The sequence below is a fragment of the Heteronotia binoei genome, chromosome 21 (assembly GCF_032191835.1).
Source record: "Heteronotia binoei isolate CCM8104 ecotype False Entrance Well chromosome 21, APGP_CSIRO_Hbin_v1, whole genome shotgun sequence".
Taxonomy (NCBI): domain Eukaryota; kingdom Metazoa; phylum Chordata; class Lepidosauria; order Squamata; family Gekkonidae; genus Heteronotia; species Heteronotia binoei.
In genome coordinates, this window is record NC_083243.1 from 123,442,746 (window position 1) to 123,467,003 (window position 24,258).

Genomic DNA, 24,258 nt, shown 5'->3' on the forward strand with positions numbered 1-24,258 from the left:
GGTAAGTTCACGGGACTCAGCAAGGTGTTCCCTCACCATCACCTTTGACAAATCCTCCACCATCACATGCCTGGCATCTCCATCACTGCTGACCTCCCAGTTCTCCACTGACACCCAGTAGTAAGGGTTCTCTCTGGTTGAGCTCTTTGAGGCAGAGGTGCTGGGCTGCCCTCCCCGCCCCCAGCTTCTTCTATCTGCTGTTCCCTCTGCCCACATCTGCTGGCTTGTAGTCTTGGAACTTCTTGGCAGAGTTCATGCTTCAACTGCATGAGCTCTGTATTAAAGAAAGCAATGCTCCCTTTTATCCAGGGGTCACAGATACATGCCAGCTTGTACTCCCCTTCCTTGCAGAAAGGATGCAACCTGGTGGTGAAGCCCATTTGCAACCTTTCTGTCAAGGCCCTGACCTGTGGAAGAAGCTGCAGTGCAAAGGCCAGCATCCAGTCCACTCTCCTATCAGGAGGATAACTTGCCCCAGGCTGGCCATGTGGCTGTAAAGCACATTGCTGGTGTCCTAGAAAGACTTGACGAAATGCACGATTTGGGAGGGGGTCAGGCAGTCATTAGAGTTGATACTGAACTCCTCTTCCCTGGGCAGGGTGGTCATGCAGGGGATGGCAACATGGCACACCATGCTCTTCTGTTCCACCAAATGCACAATAATGGTGTAGGTGGAATGCCAGCAAGTGGGTAGGTTGAGGATGAGCTCAGACTCCTCCCACTGCCTCTCATGAGAAATGGGTTTAAACCAAAGTGGTTTAAACCTGACAGCTAAGTGCCGGAGAGCTCCCAGCCACTCAACTAGTTCTTGTGAACAGCAGAAAGCCTTGAGAAGTGGCTGCCTGAGAAGTGGGTGGACAGGCATTGTCAGGTCTCCTGCAAGGCATGCATCTCAAGGGTGGTAGCATCCCATGTGGTCCTGACAGTGCTCCCCAGCCCCAGAACATCCTACACCACCAGGTAAAGTGTGTGCACCAGGCAGGGATGCCCTTGAGGCATGCAGCTTTCATCACTTCCAGCATGCTGGCTCAGGTGTCTGTGGCCATGTAGCCATGTATGATGTTGCTACCATTCACCCACTCCATCAGGCTACTCTGTATCATGGTTTCAGTTCTCTGCACCATGTGGTCTGCATCCATCCCCTGTGTACGTGGAAGAACTACTTTGGAGCTCAGTAGCAGGACTGTCTCTTCCTGGGGCCCGGACTCTAGTTGCCACCAGTGGGTGGTAAGAGAGATTTAGCCATGCTGCTGGCTTCTCCAGAAGTCTGCCATGAAGTGCACAGTTTTGTCTTGCACTCTGGAGAGCTCACCCTTGAGCATCGCCACTGTGGAGCGATGCATGGCAGGCAAGACTCATTGGCTCATGGTCCTCTGCAAGAGGATGGAGTGCCGGAGGGAGCCACGTGTTGCAGTAGCTGATGAAAGCCTACATCCTCCATGAGGGTTGGCTATCCAAAGCAATCATCTCATCAATGAGGTGAGTGACTGCTTCCTGGGCCCTCCATGTAGCCCTTTCAGTAGTTTCTGCTGAACCTTTTCTACAAAAAAGCCCTGCGTGAAACAATAGTGATGTCAGGGGTGTGGCCTAAAATGCAAATGAGTTCCTACTGGGCTTTTCCTATAAAAAGAGCACTGGCTGGAACAAACCTATAGTATATGGCAACTCTAAACCTAACTATAGAACTATCAATCTGACATAGAGAGAAATTATTTTATCTGTTGGAATATTCAACTGTTAATCATTTTTAAAAGAAAGCAAGTAAAATCCATTGACTAGGTGATGCTTAAGAACTGTTCCTGCTATCGCATAGCAGAGGATATCCCTCTTTACACCAGGATTTGTGTTGATTCTGGATATCCTACATTCATCTGATATTCATCTGAAAAGTGGGATGCAATGTACAGGACAAACTGCAGGGCTTTGATACCTCAGTCTTGCCTCTCCATCACCATATCATTCTGCAGTAACTTGTGGGCTTCCTTAGGAACTGCATTTTTACTGGTTGTTTCTGAGGCAGATTTGTTCACCTCCAACCAATAACTGAAACTATGGCAGTGATATCATAATTTGTAGATACTGCATAGTGATCCAGAACTCTAGCTGCAGTAGAGAACACTGAGTCACTCCTGCATACACATAACCAGGCAGTGACTCCAAAAGGATTCCACACCATATAGAATTCAAACATTTCATTAAAATACGATGTATTTTCAACTACATGACACATGAATGGTCTTTAAAAGAAACAAAAAAGCCCACTACCATCAAAGTATTCCAATAGCATTGGCTAAACACATAGATATTAAACAGGTGAAGTTTTCCATAGCATAGAGATAAAATAATGGGGAAAAAATTCAAGCACTTACTATCTGCATGTTAAGCTGCTACGATATGAACAGGAGCAAGGCTAGTAAGGGGCTTGGCAATATTGGTAATCATTCTGATTGTGAAACGGCTAGAAAAGCATAATGTCCATTCCCACTTCCTCTTCTTATATAAAGTCAGAGTATAAGCAAGTTCCTTGAAGGAGGGATCCATCTCAAGTCATATTCCTATGCCAGGAGTGGGGAACCTCTGTCCCGAGGGCCATATACAGCCCTTGAGGTCACTTCGTGTGGCCCTCGAGTCGAACCGAGCCATGTGGCAGCCTCCCTGGGGCCTGGCTGATCAGCAAGGATCATGGGGCCCAACCACACTGTGCAGCAGCCTCCCCAAGGCCAGGCAGGAATCACAGGGCCCAGATGTACTGTGCAGCAGCCTCCCTGGGGCCTGGCTGGCCGGCCAGAATTGCTGCAGGGCCTAGAAAAGTGCAAGTTAGTTTGCACTTGATTATCCCAGATGGTGTGGCCTAATATGCTAATGAGTGTGTAACCTAATATGCTAATATTAGGGGATGTGGTCTAATATGCTACTGAGTTCCTGCTGGACTTTTTCTACAAAAAAAGAAATTTGCCTAGAGCGGCGGGCTGTGTCTGTTTGTGTGTGTGTGTGCGCGCGTGCGCGCGCGCGCCAGATTAGGCTCTCCCCACATGACTTCAAATAGAAAAACAATTATTTGCATGAATTTTGCTGGCCTGAATCATTCTCCCTCAGCAAAGCACTGTTTTTTAAGTTGATAATTTTTTTATGGCCCGCAAATGATGTTATATCCATATGGCCCTTGGCAGAAAAAAGGTTCTCCACCCCTGTCCTATGCAAAACAACATGTACAGTGATAGAGCTATATAAATAGCAAACAATTAACATTGCAATATAGGCATGATACTGCTTTCATTTAGTAGAACTGCAGCATTAATGGTAATGGTAAGTGCCATCAAGTCACATTTGACTTGATGGCCCCTGTAGTGTTTTTAAAGGAACAGACTAACAAAAGTGGTTTGCCATTGGCTGCCTCTATGCAGTAATCCTGGAACTGTTTGGTGTTTTCCCTTCAAATACTAGCCAGGGCTGACCTTGTTTAGCTCTTGAGATATAATGAGATTGGGCTAGTCTAGGCCATCCAGGCCAGGGTGCAGCATTAATAGTGCATCCCTAACTAGGGTTATACTATTCTAATAGACTTGGATAGACTTAGAAGGAAGTATTCCATTTAGGATTACACTATATGTCTATTAAAATATTTTGATAGCTTTAAAAGATGGCTCTAACGAATCAAGCAACAGACACACAAAACAGCAGTACTCACAAAAACTGCAGGCAGCAGGCACCACTTAGAAGGGGCATTCTCACATTTATACCCCACAAAAGAGTGTTCCTCTTCTAAAAGGATGCTTACTGTGATGTGTATGTGTGTCATCTTCTGAACTATTCACATGCAAATATATGCTGGCATATTCAATTTAAATGATAAGAAGAATTTGATAAATATTTCTGTAACTGGATGATAGCCCTAATATTTTGGCAGAGGCCATGTATAACTCATTTTATCAAAATTACTCACTAGCCCTTTCAACATTCAGAAAAATCTTTTCTTAAAATATTACAAACAATTAATTAATATGAATCAAGAGAATATGTATTGAATTTTGTAGAAGAATAAAGACTAACAGTCTTTAGTTTTTTAAACCATAAAGCCACAATGTATAACATAATTTACAACCATATTTTACATCCATATATTAATGTTATTGTGTAATGTAATTCATTCGCAAGAAACAACAACCTGCCCTCTATTGGCCAGTAAAACACAATCTCATGAAAATAATTAATTATAAAACATCATTGACCTTCCACCAGAGGGCATCCTTAGTAAAATGTTTCAATCACAGGGACAATGGTGTATTTATAAGGGAGCAACAGGGGCACACAGTTTATCAAGTAATTGTGTTGGTGGACCCCATATTTATGCTTTGCATAAAATTATCAATATTTAATGATTCAATGTACAATGTTTACATTTAACAATATACAGTTACTTTTTCAGGAACTTAAAATGAATTATCCAAACAATAATGAATTATATTTATAACAATGTCATCAATAATGTGTTGATGAATGGTGATGCTGTTGAAATATATACATTCTTACTACTCTTTGGATAATCCATTAATTTACACCTTCAATCTCACTAGACTACAAGTTCTAGAACAGCCATCAAAGTCTTCCTACCATAAAATGAATAAATTCCAGAAGCCCCAAATGAAAAATAGGATTTGGATATATTGTTATGAACTTAAAAATATTATTGTTAGGTAACCATGTCTTTCAAGGAAACTGATATTAATGAAACATTAGTCCGTTTTAGAACATACTGCATATGATTAATATTTAATCATGTTTTCCATTCATATCAGACAGGTTCGGATTGATACAAATAATGTAATCTGAGATCGATCCAGCGCTATCCATCTATCTGTTACCGTTTTCATTGAAGTTCTGACAGTGCTATCCTGTTTGTCTACAAACCCAGATTAGCTGTTTTGGAAGAGATTCTATCTTTCCTTTGCAGGAAATATTCGGGGGGGGGGGGAGGGTTATACTGCAGCAATCGCTCCTGAAATGCTCTATGGTGCTTGCACTGCGCAACTGGGTCAGTCTATGCGTCAGGAAAGAAACAGACATGGAAATCCGAAAGTTAATTGTCAGCGTCTTGTAAATCCCCGTTTTCTTTGAGACTTGCAGTGCTCTCTGGAAAACCTGGAGAGGGACCTAGACACGGCTCCTGTTTGGTTTCCATGGCATCCGTTCTTCATTGACTTCATTGTAATGAGTCCGCCCAATTCCCCAACGTTGATGATGGAGAAAATCTTCCGATTGAGCTTTCCGTGGTGCTGAGAAAACCCAAGCGCATGCAATCTTCATGAAGCGCTGCCTATGGTGCTGAAATCCCTCCGGAGCGCACGGGAGTGATAGGGGTGGTGGACAGGACAGAGCCGCCAACACGTACAGCATATTGACCTCCAAGTCTTCTTTACATTACTCTTTTAAGCACTGGAACGAGTGGCTGATGAGTTGGACACTAGTAATGGTAGCTCTGTCTCTGCTTCAGAGCTTGCAAAACAATCAGCAAGAGATTCACTTAAACTGGTTGGTGGTTGGCAGTGGGAAGGTTCGTATATATCCTCTTTTGGAAGCTATTCTGTCTGTCGGCTCTCTTCATATCGCAAGCTCAGAAAAATAATCGGGACAAACCTGGAATTTCATTTGATACATTGGACTTTCGTTAAAGATTGCTGCCTTGTTCCAGCTAATCATGACACCTTTTGGTGGTGGATCTTGCACTCCTAAGAAGACAGTCTAGTTGAGTCTCCTCTTCTATTAGGAAATCCGTGGGCTGCTTGTAAACGTTGAATCGCCTCTTTCTGGCTCTCTGTCTCTCTTCCCCTCTTCCACAGTCACACACACAGAGCCTCTCTCGGTGTGTCTCCCTCCCTCTCTGTCTCTCTCTGGCACACACGCTCATCTCTTTATCTGGATACACACCAATAGCCATTTTACGGGGGAAAGTTAGAGATAAAATCAATATGAGCTATCATCGCTGTTTGTAAGAGTGCTCGAGTTAACCAAGCAAACGCCAGTTCAAAGCTTTACAGAAATGGAGTCGGTAAAACAAAGGATTCTGACCCCTGGCAAGGAGGGGCTGAAAAATTTTGCTGGGAAATCACTTGGTCAACTCTACAGGTAAGGAAGAGGTTCTCTTGGGCAGGAACGTTTTACCTGGAATAATGTGGATCTAAGATGACTGGTCACTTCTGATAATAATTCTGTACATGCATATACGTTTGGCTGAGTAGAATTTAAAATCTATTTATAAATACTTCTTGTGCTCTTCGGATTTTGCTAACTGTAACTGAAATGAGATGACAACGAAGTGGTCAGGATATTTAAAGATTTAATATCCCTACCTACACACATTTGTTTTGAAGGAGGAGCTATAGGTTTCAATATATTTGGCTTGCAAATAAGTGATCTTAGATCACAGTCTTAACTATCACACTGGTGCTGGGTGATTTCCTCTTTAATTTAGTCCTATGTGATGTGGATTTCAAACCCAAAGTTACATACTCCCTTGTATTTGGGGGGGGGGGGGAAGATGCTTTATTGTGTTTAGTTTTAACTATGCAATGTATTTAAAGGAAAGTTTCTCCCCCCACACATACACAAAATATGGTTTCTTATTTGGAATAACCGTTCCCTTGTGTAATCGCCATTCAGATGAAGAAAAACATGGAGATGCATAATTGATAATCCAATGACTTCTCTCTGGGACACATAGGGTAGACCAAGAGAAACAGAATTTTAAATGCACCCTCCTGTTGAATAATATATAATAAAACTACTACAGCCTCAAAAGCAGAGGTTTCTCATCGTCAACAAATCTCTAAATCTGAGTAGATACCTGTAGGCGATGCCCATAGAACTGAAAAGGACTGCTAGCTTTACTTTGAATTTGACAAAATTCCAAAACGAAAGTAGTCGATAAACCAAACAATCCTATCTTAGAAGGCTGTGGAAAGGTAAAAATGATTATTTCAAGAGTTTTAAAACAGTCGTCGTTTCCTCCTTATGCTCAACCAGAGTGGTAGATTCTTTTAATACCTTCATGGGAAGGTCACCTTTTCATGAAATCTACCAATGCGGCAGTCCTTTGGAAGCCATGCTGTACAGCTGGAAACTTTACGGTATTCCGACCCTTTGGTAATGTTTGGAAAATGAAAACAGTACTGATTGAGAACTTCAAAGCTTTGCGTCGGTATCTGTTTGAATGGAACTAGACTGGCTCTTTAAAAAACAACAACCTATCAACCCATGTCTTTATCATGCTCACTCCACGCAAAGGCTGCTTTAAATTACAAAAACCAAACATTGCATATAATAAAAGCAAACGACTGGGCTTTAAACTTTTATTTTTAAAATAACGTTTTAGGAATACTCTGTTTTTAGGAAATGTTCCATTTCGCAAGAGCTATAGAAATGAAATGGTGGAAAAGCAGATTCTAATTTTCCTCGCTTGATATCAGTTTGACATCAGGTACCTTGCCATCTTCACACATATCTTTCTTTGGTCGATGTTCAAAATAAGCAGGTGTGACTACCGAGCAGGGTTTCTCTGCATTACTTAAATAATTTTTTAAACCCGCAATCTTCCATGATTGTCTATTGTCTCAGATGCTTTCGTGGACAAGCATGGAATCGGACTAGATAGGATTCAGGTGCTATATTGTTTTAGGTATAGTTCAGCCCATACTTTAAAGAGATTTAACTGATTTCATTGGGGAAATAACCTACACCCTTAAATTAGCTATATCCTGAACCTACCGCCACCACTGGATCGGAGATTCTGGTGGTATAGAGAATTGTAACGTCTGAAAATGCACCTGATCCCGAAAAGCGCCTGATCCTGACCCCAGACACAAGCACGTCTGTCTTCAGTGTTCTTTCCCTCCACTGAGTCTATGCTGTAGGCAAGGTGACTCTAGGAAGGGAGGGAGGATTCCTAGCAATGAGGCCCCAAGTATAAAACTATAGCATGAAGGAATGTTTGGGAGAACCCCGAGGGCCTCCAATTACTCTTGGCAACATAAATCAGCGCAAATTAAAGGAAGTTTCAACACTGAGCAGCACTCTGTCTCTGTATAGATAACAATTCAGTTCACAGTATGAATGTAGCAAATCAACTGTTGATGCAACGCAAGCCGGTATACATTTTTGGTAGCATTAGTAGCAGAATGCTAAAACCATAATCGGTTTGATATTTGTGTTTTTTTTTTCTTAATACGCTGAAGCCTTGGCCTGAGCCCTAATTTCAACATACAGAGAATGAAGACCGTTCAGTATTCTTCCGGGATTTAAAAAAAAAAATCAGATTGCGCGGTATGAAAGACATGAACTTGCAAAGTCATTGGTCTGTAGCTGAAATGTGTTTGCTGGAAATGTGCGAGACAGCCATTTTGAGCACAGAAATAAAATCAAAGACCGGCCAATCTTTTCCAGTTGCTGTTCTTTACCTCTCGACAAGCCTCACCGGGATGCATGGCTTGCACGTTTCCCCCTACTGTTGGCCATTAATTATAAAACAGTTAAGCCCATTCCTCAAAGCAATGTGTTTAGTTTCCAAGATCGTTTTGTTCTTCTCTGACCTATCCAACATGGCGTCTCTGCAGTAGTAGTTGGACGTGATGCAGGGGCATCTCCTATGCATTTAAGCAGGTACACAAGGAATGGTACAAAGACCATTTGGCTGGTTTGAGTGACACATTCGTGAATCCGATGCAGATATTAATTCCTACTGTCTACATTCTACAGCCAGCAGCCCCTCGTTGTTATCTCAGGTGTGTAAGGGCTGCTGAAAGGGATGTGCACTCTGAACATGCTCAGAAGTGGCCTGTCTTTCAGCAATCCTTGACCTTGAAAATATATGTTCCAAGACCACCTGGTTCTAATCAAGCCACCGATTAAGCATTTTTAAAGAGGAAAATGTACATGGAAAAACTTGGGGGGGAGGGGGATGAAGGGGAACTGACAGTAAGAGGGCTGCTCCTTTTTTTTTTTTAAGTCCTTTGATTGACTTGTCCTCTTTGATTGGGTAGAGTTCTAGAGAAGAGACAGAAGACTGGAGACAATATCGAGTTGACGGAAGATGGGAAACCTTTGGACCTGCCGGAGAAGAAAGCCCCGGTGTGCGATTGCACCTGCTTCGGGCTCCCCCGGAGATACATCATTGCTATCATGAGTGGACTGGGCTTCTGTATCTCTTTTGGAATCCGCTGCAACCTGGGAGTAGCCATCGTAGACATGGTCAATAATAGCACAGTACACCGAGGAGGGAAAATCATCATCAAAGAGGTGAGAGGCCCTAGGACAGGGGTGTCGAACATGCATTTCGGGGGCCGAATCAGGCCCCCGAGCATCTACTTCCTTCTCCCTCTCTCTTGCTTCCTTCTGCAGAACAGCTCGATTGCACAGGAGCTATAGAGCAAAATCTCAATTTTCTCCATTTGCTGAGGCTCCTCCCTTGGGGAGGAATAGCTTGCTTTGCCAACCTCTCAATTGCACAGCAGAGCTACTGAGCCAAGCCTCTCTTCCTTCTACTGGCTGAGCCCCCCCCCCCTCCAGCCCTGGAAAAGGAAGGAAAGAACCAGAGCTTCCTTTGCCCAGTTCCCTGGATCCCGTGGGAAAAATACAAAGGAAGCATCTTTAAGATCAATGAGCGCTAACGTTTTAAGCATGTTTTACGTTTTTTAAAATATATATATTCGTGTTTGTGTTTTTTATAAAATTTATATCTCTGCTACCTAATCTTAAATAGGTGCACACATGACCAGGCCCGACATGGTCCGGCCCAACAAGGTCTCATTTATGTCAGATCCGGCCCTCATAACAAATGAGTTTGACACCCCTGCCCTAGGACATTCGTCCTCCGCGCCGGATCCGTCAATCCAATCACCGGGGTGACTTCCACATGCCCTTCGCGTTGCCCACCTTCCAGAAATCCACAGCCCGCCCAGCTGTTACCCGAGTGTTGGGAGTTTGGCTCCAGACCTGAGGAACGTTCAATCATCATTGTTGGGCTTTCGTCAGAGTAAAACCAGTTCTTAAGATAAAACTTAGAACTGTTACGATAGAAGATAGAACTGTAAAAATATGTGTGTGCCCATTTTTTTTCTCCTCCTTCATTCTCCGTTGTTTCCGTGCTCAGATACAGTGTGGTTGCTTTTGGTACCAGTAAATCAAAGTGAAAACTCGCCTGCCCCTAGATTCCCCTCCCAAACCAGTGGGATGTACACCCACCCCGCCATCAAATCCAATCATTTACTTCACCGGAAGTTCCATTTATCTCTAGTGAGCCCACCTCTCCCTGGCCGTGCCTAGCAGCATCGGCAGCATTCAAAGGACCCAAGATAGATCAGTTAGAATCTACCTGCTTTCCTTTCCTCCCAGTGGCTATACGAACAAGTCGCTCCATGCACCCAACCCAAAGCACAGTGCTACTTGGCCACGTCTGTACCCAGCTTTTGGCAAAACTGATACCTGTTGGGGTGGGGAACGTACGTTTCTTCACTGTAAATAACTATGGTAGATAAAAATATGCGTTATTAATAATAGGACGCCAAGTACCAAAATACCGAAAAGATCGAGCAGCTGTCGTTAGGCTATGTTTGGAATCAACCAGACACAGTTCATGTGGGAGGCTCTATGCCGATTTTTAAAAGCAGCTCCACTTTTTTTTTAATTGAGAAAGAGGTGGGCACTGGGGGAGAGAGGGAGACAGTGAGAGAGTGGGGGGGGGCGTGTGCGCGTGACAGAGGCGGGGGAGAGAATATCTGGAAGTAGGTCATCAGGAAAGGAGGTAAATCTACAGCAACTCCCCAAATTGGTGGGGGGGGGGGAAGGTGGGGCTAAGGACAGAATAGTAGCTGGGTTTGCAGAGGGATTGGCATATAGTGTTGAAATACAGAATCTCAGACTAAGGTTTAAAGAGATTTACTTAAATGTATTAAGTGGGGAAAAGACACCTCTTTCGTTTACTATAAGGGAAATATAGTCAATTGAGAACATTTTTTCTTTAAAAAAATCATTTAAAAAGCAATCGAACTAAAATCGAGGGGAGGAAATCTGCCATCAAAGAAAACACCCTATAGAAGTGTGTGCGAAAACGGGAGGGGGGGGGGAGTTGGCTTGAATCAAGTCTTCTCAGTGGCATCTTCCTTGAGCGATCCTTCTCTAAAATGAGGGTGACAAAAAGGGGTTTTTTTGTCAGCCCAGTCGAGATTGGGCGTGGGCAACAGAACAAAACTCTCCTGGACTAATGGAGTCGCCATAGACCCTTTCAGATCCATGCATTACTCTTTGTATTGTTTTTAATGAAGTCACTTTTATTAAGTAAATAGCCATTCAGAAGGCACTGGTTACCCATCGAGACCTTAGCACCATCTCCTCCATCCCCAACTGTTCTTGATTCACGATTGATTTATGCTTCAGACTGTCTATTGCTTTAAACTGGGAGGTGGGGGGGGGGGCGGTTGTCCGATATTTATTGGCTTTCGCTGGATTTTGTGGCTACCGACAAAGTAGTCTCTCTGTAATTCCCACAGCCTTTCGCCTGGTCTTTAAAATTGCTTTGTTCCGCCGTGATTACAATCCCACCTTCTTTCTCTTCTTTTTTCCCATTGTCTGGCCCCTTTCGAAGAAAGCGAAGTTTAACTGGGATCCGGAGACCGTCGGCATGATCCATGGCTCCTTTTTCTGGGGCTACATAATCACGCAGATCCCTGGGGGGTATATTGCATCCCGTCTGGCAGCTAACAGGTAATGGCAACCTAATCTCTTTCCTAGGCGTGTGCTGCAAGTCAACAAAGAGGGAAAGTGCCTGCTTCGTATTTTGGGGAGGATTCCTGTTTCTAAACAGTCTGTAGCGGAAGCAGACATAACAAGAGCGGGAGCAGAGCCACGCAACCTGCTGGGGTTGGCTCGGGACTTCTTTCCTACCAGGACAGCTGGTTGCTGTATACACGTTTGGAACCCGGCAGCACTTGATGAGCAAAGCTAGCTAGACTACTTGGCCTCGGAGCGCTGGGAGGGGCCAGATCAGGCACACAGACTCGTGGGTTGTGATCCTGGGAATCCTTACTGGACAAGGATTGACCACTGCAATGTCACTTACTTACGAATAAATATGCATGGGATTCTTTGGCTTGAAAGCATGATAACAATGCAAATTGTATCAGTAGCGAAAGGGGAAGCAATCCCGCCACACGTGTGCCTGGGTGGTGTATGCGAGAGCACAGATCGTGCTGCTTTGGCTTTACCAGCCAATCTTTGCAGGTGGCGCCACATAATGTTTGGGTTACATTTACACAGAAGAGACTTTTCACAGCCGAACAGAAGGCACCAGGCTGACAGCTCCAGAGAAGACTTCGCCTAGGGTTGCTGAAATTCGAGTGGCTCTTCCCCTCCCCCTCCTAATTTAAAGGCTTTGCCACGCAGTCCTGAGCATAGTTGCATCCTTCTACATCTATTGATATCAAGAGTTTTAGAATAGTGTCTGTTCAGGGATGCTTAGAAAGGCAAGTCAAAACATTTCAGCTTCCCTGGGGTGACTAGCATAGTGCACAACGCTAATAAAACTTCTTCTACTGCTAAATGACTAGTAGTAGCAGCAGTAGTAAAGCTAGCTTTAGTTAAAATCTACAGTGCTTTAATCAAAACATCCTCTTTTTGCTCTGTAATTCTTTATTCTTAATTATGATTATTCAGATATTATTAGGATGATCTCCATGGATGAAAACAGCAGTGAACTGTTGATTTGGCATTCAGTCTGAATGGAGCGCTTTCATGTATTTGCTTGACAGTCAAGATCATTCTAGCCGGTCTGTTGGGCACTCTGTTCCTACTGGCTGCATGCAATGAACCCCCTCCCCTCTTTCTGGCCCAGTTATTCTAGTAGGCCTTTCATTGATTCGGAGTTGAGTAAGTTATGATTAATTATTTTTTTCCGTTCTTAACAAAGAGACTATATATCTCGGAGATTTAAAGTGGCTATTAATGGATCCAAAGAGACTGAATGAGGTGCCCTCTGTACGAAGCGGAGGAGGAAAAAAAAAGGTTTCCAAGGGCTTTGCACAATGAAAAGGAAGTGCAGATGGCGCAGGGTCTTAGGGCTTCGTTTCTATGGTGTCTGGCAAGGAGGTTTCAGGCACCCAGGGGGTGATTCTACCTGTTAATTAGATCCTCGGAGCTTTCCGACCGCACGAAGCATTCAGAGCCACGCTCAGTCGCTCGGAGGGGCCGGGAAAAGGTCCTGCTGCCGCTTTGGAGAGCTGCGCGGAGCTGGGCGCAGATGGGAGTTTGGAGCACTTCATAGGCTCTGGAGCGGCTGGAGAGCGGCGTGTGCTAAAGAACAAAGTAGCCTCGCTTAGGTCCTCCGGCTGCTCGACAGCCGATAGCTCCTTTCAAGGGAAATCAGTCCCGAACCATAGACGTCCGTTTGTCAGCTGATTCAGTTGCTCTTGGCTCCGAAACCAATTTAATTTCTTTTTATAGGTTGCTATAACAACGTCTCCCATCGAAACGGCAATATTTAATTCAGCAAAATCCATTCAAGATACGTGGGTGGGAGCACCCGGTGGGAGCGCCCTCCCAGGCCTGTTAAAGATAGCAGGATTCCCCCACGAATTCGATCCTCATTTCCCTGGGGAAAATCTAGTCAGTGCGCTCCTTTCAGGTACCGCCGATGTCTATGCGTTTAAATCGGAAAGGACTTGACCCAGGGTACTTTGCGAGAGTGGCGGGAAGAGACAGAAACCACATGTGACGCTTGCAAATGGTAGCAGGAAAGATAAGAGTTACGGTTTCCGGTATCGTCACCATGTAACAAGTGTTATAGCTGGCGCCTTTAAACATCACGCGGCTTATAATTAAGAACATAAGAACATAAGAGAAGCCATATTGGATCAGGCCAATGGCGCATCCAGTCCAACACTCTGTGTCACAGTGGCCAAAAAAATTATATATATATACATATATATACACTGTGGCTAATAGCCACTGATGGACCTCTGCTCCATATTTTTATCTAACCCCCTGTTGAAGCTGGCTATGCTTGTAGCCGCTACCACCTCCTGTGGCAGTGAATTCCACATGTTAATCACCCTTTGGGTGAAGAAGTACTTCCTTTTATCCGTTCTAATCCTACTGCTTAGCAATTTCATTGAATGCCCATGAGTTCTTGTATTGTGAGAAAGAGAGAAAAGTACTTCTTTCTCTACTTTCTCCATCCCATGCAGAATCTTGTAAACCTCTATCATGTCACCCCGCAGTCAACGTTTCTCCAAGCTAAAGAGCCCCAAGCGTTTCAACCTTTTTTCATAGGAAAAGTGTTCCAAACCTTTAATCATTCTAGTTGCCCTTTTCTGCACTTTTTCCAATGCTATAATATCCTTTTTGAAATGCGGTGACCAGAATTGCACACTGTATTCCAAATGAGACCGCACCATTGATTTATACAGGGGCATTATGATACTGGCTGATATGTTTTCAATTACCTTCCTAATAATTCCCAGCATGGTGTTGGCCTTTTTTATTGCAATTGCAAACTGTCTTGACATTTTCAGTGAGTTGTCTACCACCACCCCAAGATCTCTCTCTTGGTCAGTCTCTGCCAGGTCACACCCCATCAACTTGTATTTGTAGCTGGGATTCTTGGCCCCAATGTGCATTACTTTGCACTTGGCCACATTAAACCTCATCTGCCACGTTGACGCCCACTCACCCAGCCTCGACAGATCCCTTTGGAGTGCCTCACAATCCTCTCTGGTTCTCACCACCCTGAACAATTTAGTGTCATCTGCAAACTTGGCCACTTCACTGCTCACTCCCAACTCCAAATCATTTATGGACAAGTTAAAGAGCATGGGACCCAGTACTGAGCTTTGTGGCACCCCACTGCTTACCGTCCTCCACTGCGAAGACTGCCCATTTATACTCACTCTCTGCTTCCTATTACTCAGCCAGTTTTTGATCCACAAGAGGACCTGTCCTTTTACTCCATGACTCTCGAGCTTTCTAAGGAGCCTTTGATGAGGAACTTTATCAAAAGCTTTCTGGAAGTCAAGGTAAACAATATCTATTGGGTTTCCTTTGTCCACATGTTTGTTCACCCCCTCAAAGAAATGTAACAGGTTAGTGAGGCAAGATCTTCCCTTACAGAACCCATGCTGAGTCTTCCTCAATAACTCGTGTTCATCAATGTGCCTACTCATTATGTCCTTGATAATGGTTTCTACCAACTTCCCTGGTATTGAAGTCAGACTGACTGGCCTGTAGTTTCCTGGATCTCCTCTGGAATCCTTTTTAAGATGGGGGTGACATTTGCTACCTTCCAGATCTCAGGAACAGAGGCAGATTTCAATGAACGATTACAGAAGATCTACAAGTTCAACTTTGAGTTCTTTCAGAATTCTTGGATGTATGCCATCCAGACCTGGTGACTTATTAGTTTTTAATTCATCTATCAGTTGTAGGACCTCCTTTCTTGTCACCTCAATCTGACTCAGGTCTTTCAACATCCCTTGCAATATAAGTGGTTCTGGAGCAGGCAAACACTTCTCATCTTCCACAGTGAAGACGGAGGCAAAAAATGCATTCAGCTTCTCAGCCATTTCCCTATCCTCCTTCAGTAATTCTTTGACCCCTTGGTCATCCAAGGGCCCCACTGCCTCCCTGGCTGGTTTCCTGCTTCTAATATATTTGGAGAAATTTTTATTGTTGGTCTTTATGTTTTTTGCAATATGCTCCTCATAGTCCCTTTTTTGCCTGCCTGATCACAGTCTTGCATTTGATTTGCCACTGTCTGTGTTCCCTTTTATTAATCTCACTTGGACTAGCTTTCCACTGCTTAAAGGAGTCCTTCCTACCTTTTACAGCTTCTATTACTTTGTTTGTTAACCGTGCAGGCCTTTTCTTATACCTGTTTGTACCTTTCCTAACTTGTGGTATATATTTTATCTGAGCATCTAGGATTGTAGTTTTAAATAGCCTCCAAGCTTCCCCAAGGGTTTTGACTGTATTTATCTTTCCTTTCAGTTTCCTCTTCACATGCCTCCTCATCTCAGAGAATTTACCCCTTTTAAAGTTAAACGTGGTTGTACTGGTCTTTTGGAGCAACTCTCTATTTATACAAGTGGTGAAATCAGTAACGTTATGGTCCCTGATCCCAAGCGGTGCAATCACTTTTACATCTCTCACCAAGTGTTGGCCATTACTTAGGACCAAATCCAGGATCGTCCCACCCCTGGTAGGTTCTGTGACCATCTGCTCCATAGCACAGTCACTGAGAGCATCAAGAAACTCCATCTCTTTCTCTCGACCAGAACACATATTGACCCAATCAATCTGCAGGTAGTTAAAATCACCTATGATGACACCGTTTTTACATCTAGCCACTATCTTTACGCCTTCCATCATATTATAGTCGTCCTCTATCTTTTGATTTGGTGGGTGATAACAAACTCCCATAGTTAAATTTCCTTTTGGGCCCTCTATTTCAACCCAAAGCATTTCTAGAAGGGAATCTAATTCTCTGACCTCAGTCTTACTGGACCGTATGCCCTCTCTGACATACAGAGCCACCCCACCTCCAACCCTTCCCTCCCTATCCTTCCCATATAACTTATATCCAGGAATCACTATGTCCCACTGATTCTCCTCATTCCACCAAGTTTCTGAAATTCCCACAGTGTCTATGTTTTTTCCCAACACTAAACATTCCAACTAACCAATTTTACTTTGAAGACTTCTAGCATTTGTGTACAAGCATCTATAATTTCCCAGGCAAGCTAGGCCCACCACCATTCTCCTGCCGCCTCGAGACTCTGGCAGGCACTCCATTCTGTTTGCCACCATCTCAGTGGACTACTCTGATCCACTATCCAGTAGAAAAGTTACAGAAATGATTCGCCTCCTAGATGATTCTAGGCAATAGATGAGCTAGATGTTTCAAGGTAATAACGTAATATACCATTTAGCAGTTCAAGCAAGTTCTAAATATGAATATCTCCAGCTGCACTTGAAATCCAAGCCTTTTAAACATACATATTCTTTTAAAGCAAACATGTTTACTCCTAAGTAAGTCTCATTGCGCCCAGTGCATAAGATTGTAGCTTCAGTTTCATTGGAGTCAACAGTGGAATCATCAGAGAAAGGTTAAAACGCTTGGGGCTCTTCAGCTTGGAGAAACTTCGACTGTGGGGTGACATGATAGAGGTTTACAAGATTATGCATGGGATGGAGAAAGTAGAGAAAGAAGTACTTTTCTCCATTTCTCACAATACAAGAACTCGTGGGCATTCAATGAAATTGCTGAGCAGTAGGATTAGAATGGATAAAAGGAAGTATTTCTTCACCCAAAGGGTGATTAACATGTGGAATTCACTGCCACAGGAAGTGGTGGTGGCTACAAGAATAGCAGCTTCAAGAGGGGTTTGGATAAAAATATGGAGCAGATGTCTATCAGTGGCTATGAGCCACAGCATATCATTGGAACTGTCTGCGGCAGTGATGCTCTGTATTCTTGGTGCTTGGGGGAGGGGCAAAATGGAAGGGCTTCTAGCCCCACTTGTGAACCTTTTGGGGGGTTTTTTGGCCACTGTGTGACACAGAGTGTTGGACTGGATGGGCTGTTGGCCTGATCCAACATGGCTTCTCTTACGTTCTTAGAGATTGAAGTGCAAATTGGGAATTGTGTGAGTGGGTGGGGGTCACGCTTCTATTTTGGAACAGGAGAGGGCTGTAAACTGGAGAAACATAGGTCCGCTGTTTTTGAGCACTGAAAGTAAAATAATCGTATAGTTGGTATGAAGTGATAAGAAATTGTAGCCTTCATTATGCAGCATAGATTGATATAGTAGATTATGGCCCTTACTGAGCAACAATTTAGTTGCTTGCAGCAGCCCATAAGCTTTCAGAACAAGGAAGGTAGCCGATCTACAGGTTCCTTCCTCACCTATTGCGGGGGATAAATTCACCAACCGACCACACGCAAATATCTGGTGGCCAGACCGGTCCATTTGGGGGTTCAATACACAAGACTTCCTTAAATATTTATACCGCCTGTCCTATGAGAAAATGTGCCGCCCTCTCCTGGTTGAGGAAACAATCACGTTTCCTCCTGGAGGGATTTGCTAGTGGTTAGCATCCCTTCCTCCCATGCAGATGAACAGAGTGAAACTATATAACTGAAGACAGTATGAATATGTGTGGTGGGACCCTCGTATCTCCATTCCAAACAACAGAGTCCGAAACAGGAATGTTCTGTTTTCTCTCGGAGAGTTTTTCCCCTCCTGCTTCATATACCTGAACGACATTTTCCATTGTGTTGAACGAAATAATAGTAATAATAGTAATAGTAGTAATGATGATGACGATGATGATGATGAATGGAAGGAATCTGGCCATAGGATTCACAATTATTGGATCTCTGGCCATAGAATCCGCAATCCTGTTTCCTATGACCAACTAGATGGTTCAAGGCCAGTAAGCACGCAGGGAGGCCAAAGCTCCCAGCAAAGATACCGCCTTTGAATAAGGAGTTTCTATTTAGATATGGTGATTAATAGTTATCGCGGCCCTTATTCTCCACTAAATGCATCTTTTGAAGCCGTCTAAACTAGTGACCCTCACTATGTCGTGTGGAAATGAGTTCCAGACGTTGATTATGCTTCCCATGATCGGAAAAATGGGAGTCAGATGGGCTCCCACTAAGGAGCTGGAATATGCGGGACTTCTGCAGTCTATGCAGAACAACAGGTTCGACCCAGAACAACAGACAAAAACTGGCAAGAGCGAGTCAAATGGAAAATGCCCTTGGGAAGAAAGGGGGGGGGGGCGCAGCGGCATTCCAGACTCTGCAGGGTGCTTGGCCGTATGACAGCGGCAAGAAATTGCCCAACCTGCAAAATTGCCGAAATTGCAAAGGCTCTCGATAGTAATCGGGGCTTTAAGCTCCAATTGCAGCCATTTTCCTACAATGACATCTGTTTACACAAGAGAATGGGCAAGGAAGCTCCAGTTAACACTTAATTCAGACCTCATTCCATCTCGTTTTAAATGGAAAACAATAATTATGCTTCTGTTGAAACAAATTCGGTTTAGCTGTCTCTTTAAGGGCACCAGCGATGTCGTCTGCCTTCCCTGGCGTAGTCCTTTTCCTCCAGTGTGTTCTTGCCAAGCGCTGGCACCAAAATTGCGTCTGCCTATTAGAAAGCTCTGTGATCACGCAAGAGGGCGGTTGCTATTGTTCAACTAGTAGCGAGCGGGGCGTATGCCTCGGGGCTCCATGCAAACAACAGGAGGCGGACCATGTTGGGAAGGGGGGATTCTATTTTCATTCCGTGTCTCTACGACTGCCTTCGTTCTTGTTAGTAACCCTGCCATCAGTCAGTAAAACCCTTCACTCGATTGACTGTTTTGCTTTTTAACGATTTAATCCATGACCCACCTGATTAAATTACATGACAATCAGATTTCAGAATAAAATAAAGAGAGAAAATAATCTGAAAACCTCTGTCCAAATCTAGATGTTCTCTACATGTATCAAGATAAGGACACACATTGCTTGGCCCATGTTGTCAAAGTTGTACAGTTTAGTGACAATTGAGGTTTAGAAGACCTACCATTCATTCGTGATTAATTAATAAATCAATCACACCAATCTGGACATTAATGAGCTGCTGTTATGCACACAGTACCAAAGTGCTCTAGCAAATCAGATCTAGTAATTAAGAAGAAAAAGAAGATATTGGATTTTTATCCCGCCCTCCACTCCGAAGAGTCTCAGAGCAGCTCACAATCTCCTTTACCTTCCTCCCCCACAACAGACACCCTGTGAGGTGGGTGGGGCTGGAGAGGGCTCTCACAGCAGCTGCCCTTTCAAGGACAACCTCTGCCAGAGCTAAGGCTGACCCAAGGCCATGCTAGCAGGTGCAAGTGGAGGAGTGGGGAATGAAACCCTGTTCTCCCGGATAAGAGTCCGCACACTTAACCACTACACCAAGCTGGCTCTCCTAAATTATGTAAGAGTCAATAAGGAGGAAAATGAAAAGTCAGCCATATATGGAGAGGTAGATATTGTATTATTTCTATGATGCTGAGCTAAAACATCTAAACACGGTAATAGTAAGTAGTAGAGTAGATACAGATATGTGATTTTATGTGCTGGTAATACACCAATAAAGAGCCCCATGGTGCAGAGTGTTAAAGCTGCAGTACTGCAGTCCTAAGCTCTGCTCACGACCTGAGTTCAATCCCCGGCGGAAGCTGGGTTTTCAAGTAGCTGGCTTGAGGTTGACTCATCCTTCCATCCTTTCGAACTCAGTAAAATGAGTACCCAGCTTGCTGGGGGGAAAGTGTAGATGACTGGGGAAAGCAATGCCAAACCACCCCGTAAAAAGTCTGCCATGAAAACGTGAAAGCGACGTCACCCCAGAGTCAGAAATGACTGGTACTTGCACAGGGGAGTTTTCCTTTCCAATACACCAATACTTTACTTTTAATACTGACTCTATTTACACCCCCATAAAAACATACTATAAGCAAGTCACATTGATTTAAAAGGCCCTTCCTGTCACAAAAAATGATGCCCCCAATAGCTCAATGTGCAGTGTCATGCCTATACATGTCTCTTGTGTGTCTCAGTGGCTCCATTCACTCCAAGGAGACAGGAAACTGGCATGTGTGTCTGTCTCAGAGTCTTCAATAGGGAGGTTATTAGTGCAAGGACAAATGGGGACCCATTCTTGTGGGAGCAGCTATCCATTCCCTCACCTTTGCTTCCTCCCCTCTCCCTCTACTTCTCACAGTCTTTCACTCTTTCTCCTTCCTGTCACCATTTTCTTGTTCTCTCCTCTATGCAAGTCACTTTCTCTCTCTTTCTGCCCCCACACTATAGCTTCCTCAGCCTCACACCTGCTTCCTCTCATCACAGCAGCATTAATTAGGATGGCACCCACCTACTCTCCAGGGATCACAATGGATCTCACAACTACAGAAATCAGTTCCCATTAGTGCTGCAAACTCCAGGTTGGGAAATTCCTGGGAATTTGAGTGTGGAGCCTGGTGTGGGTGAGGTTTGAGGAGGGAAGCAACCTCAGCAAGGTGTAATGCCATAGAATCCACCCTCCACAACAGACATTTTCTCCAGGGGAACTGATCTCTGTAGTCTGGAGACCAGTTGTAATTTCAGATCTCCAGGCCCCACCTGGAGGTCAGCAATCCCAGTTCCCCTGGAAGAAATGCCTGCTTTGAAGGGTAGAGTGTATAACATTATACCACTCTGAAATCCCTCCCCTCCTCAAGCCCCATCTCTCCCAAATTTTTAGGGATTTCCTAATTTTGAGTTGGCAATTCTATCTCCTTCCCACCCAACAGCCAACCTATCTTTATCAGCCCTACATCTTAAGCTGTCCCTCTCAACCCCTGGCAGCCTCTACCTAGGAAAACCATGGTGACCCAGTTGTGTGGTGCTGACCACAGAGCAAAGCCTGCTTGCTTGGTAAGGAACCCTCAAGGACTTGTGGGGTTGCACCTCACTTTCCTCCTCGCCCCAATATTTCCTCTTTCTCTCCTCTTGGCAATTCCCATATCCTCTCCCTGCCCATCTGCCTCCTCTCTTCAGCTGTATTTATTATTTATTTACTTCACTTATACCCCATCTTTCATCACATTGGGGACCAAAGCAGCTTCCATTATTCTTTTCTCCTTTTTATCCATGCAACAATCCTGTGAAGTAGGTTAAGCTGAAAATATGTGACTGGTCAAAAATCACCCAGTGAGCTTTCATAGCAAGGTGGGGATTCAAACCTGGGTCTCCTCTGAAGCTATAACTGCTATACTGCACTTATGTTCATTGGGTAGCTGCTGTTTAACAGCAGCAAGCAGCCAGGCCAAGTTAAGTCAGGCAAGTTGGATGGTTATCAAGTCACTCAGAGGCTGCTACTGGGCATTTGATTGCCAGCCTTTGGGTGGGATCTGGAAATATCCCATAATTACAATCGAACTCCAGACAACTCCTGGGAGAAAAATGGCTGCTTTGGAAATTGGACCCTGTGACATTACATCATGTCGAAGCCTTTCCCCTTCCCAAATCCTGCCCTTCTTAGACTCTATCCCAAATTTCCCAGGAATATTTCAACCTGGCGCTGGCAACTAGGGATGCCAAGTCCAATTCAAGAAATATCTGGGGACTTTGATGGTGAAACCAGGAGACTTTGGTGATGGAGCCAGGAGCCAGGTTGTGACAAGCATTATTAAATACCAAAGGGAGTTCTGGCCATCGAATTTAACAGGCCACACACCTTATAAATGCCTTCCCTCCATTGGAAATAATGAAGGATAGGGGCACCCTCTTTGGGGGCTTATAGGATTGGACCCCTGGTCTAATCTTCTTGAAATTGGAGGGTGTTTTGAGGAGAAGCACTGGATGCTATGCAGAAAATTTGGTACCTCTACCTCAAAAACCAGCCCCCCCCCCCCGAGCCCCAGATACCCATGGATCAATTTACCATTATACCCTATGGGAATCAGTCCCCATAGGAAATAATGGGCTGCCAGCAGACATTTCCTCCCCCCCTCCGGTTTCTGATGACCCTGAAGCAAGGGGAGGAGCTCCAAACTGGGGGATCCCCAGCCTCCATCTGGGGATTGGTAACCCTACTGGTAACCCTAGCTAGGCTTGGCCATAATGAGTCCTCCCTCGAAGGCCAAATAAGCCTGGAAAGGGCTCTGCTTCCTCCCCCTGCCTTTTTACTGACAGAAACTGAAGCCTGGAATACTGTGGTACCCCAGCAAATGGCCACTGGGGGAATCCACTGCTTAAAACTGCAGATGCCCCTTTTATCATTTTTGGATTTTTTAAAGCTACCCAGTGTAATTTTTTTTTTTGTTAATTTCACATTTTTCTGCAAACCTAGTGCCCTTTTCACAGCCCATTCACAGCTCTGGTCACCAGAATTAATTATCCAAAGCTATTCTGACTTCTTTATTGGTCTGGGACATGCAACATGAGGTTTCTTGCAAAATATCTCACTTATTAATGTTAGTTACGGGTAGAATGTGAATGTGCTCCACTGTCAGATAAAATTTTATATTCAAATACAAAACCCAACTGTAGTGCCACTTGTGAAAATCTTTCATTTACAGTCACACATCAACAAATGTTACTTGGTTTTTTGCTAATTTGATCTCACCAGTGACAAGAAACCAGTCATTTCCTGGTTCTAAGAGCACTCTAAAGAAGTAGGTTTCACTAAAATCAGTGAGATATGCGATACAGCAATGCTGAATGTTTTTACTTAGAAGCACCTTTCATCAAAATAGATGGTGCCCCCCATGACTGAGTGAGGATCAATGTTCCCTCTGAGTTAGCATGGGCTAGCGCACAGATTTTTAACCTCCAGCTCACACATTTTTGTCATAGCTCAGGAAGGATGACCTCAGAGCACACTAATTTATGCAGTAGCTCACAACTTTAATGCCAGTAGTAGCTCACAAAGTAGAATTTTTGCTCACAAGACTCTGCAGCTTAGAGGGAACATTGGTGACAATATAATTTTACATTTAAAAAACATCCAGCTTTGCTTGATCATGGATTGAGCTGCATAAGAAATTATGCAAATCACAGATCTTCTATAGCAAACATTTCTAAATATATTAGAAATTAACAAGGAATTGTTGTGTCCAGTTAAAATTTACATATGAATGTTAGGGCCATTATGCCATACAGTTTGTATTTCTTGCTAACCAGACTTGAACAAAAGTACTTGAAGAAATTAGGGGGAAATACTGTGTGATTAATTCAGGGTATGGATTTCTATAGAGTTTTGGTCCTGCCACAGCTGGATTCTGTGTTAATGAAGTTGAGAAAACAGTTATGAAATGTAGAGTCATTCAGGGTCATTGTCCAGGCTTTGACTTCAATAGGATATACTGGATTTCCCCTGTGACCCTCAGCTCTTCAGATGACTGCATTGGGACTTCAGGAGAGGGCCAGTCTTTGCACTGTAGGGTAAAGACTTTTCAGAAGCCTGTAAAATGAGGGGAATTGTCTGAAATTAGGTAGAACACATCAGAATCCGATCAACTCCCCCAATATTATGCAGCAGGCTTTATCTTGGTCAGTACCCCAGATGTGGTTAGAATTCTGATGTAATTCTTCAATGAATATATACCTTGGAATAAGCCCATCATTTTCAACAAGTAAGATTTAAAAAAAAAAAAAAACACTGGGGCTTACTTTCAGCTATACTTGATCAAAATCATAGC

At 43.9% G+C, this 24,258-nt stretch overlaps 1 protein-coding gene across 1 annotated transcript in view; it reads left to right on the forward strand.

Annotated features, from left to right (window-relative positions):
• The first annotated feature begins 5,037 nt into the window (after window positions 1-5,037).
• Window positions 5,038-24,258, forward strand: part of SLC17A6 (solute carrier family 17 member 6) — an 86,852-nt gene continuing 67,631 nt past the window's right edge. The window contains exons 1-3 of the mRNA XM_060262071.1: window positions 5,038-6,123; window positions 9,033-9,288; window positions 11,633-11,751. Coding sequence (XP_060118054.1) covers window positions 6,038-6,123; window positions 9,033-9,288; window positions 11,633-11,751 — 461 coding nt within the window. The 5' untranslated portion in view covers window positions 5,038-6,037. The remainder of the gene's footprint in view (window positions 6,124-9,032; window positions 9,289-11,632; window positions 11,752-24,258) is intronic.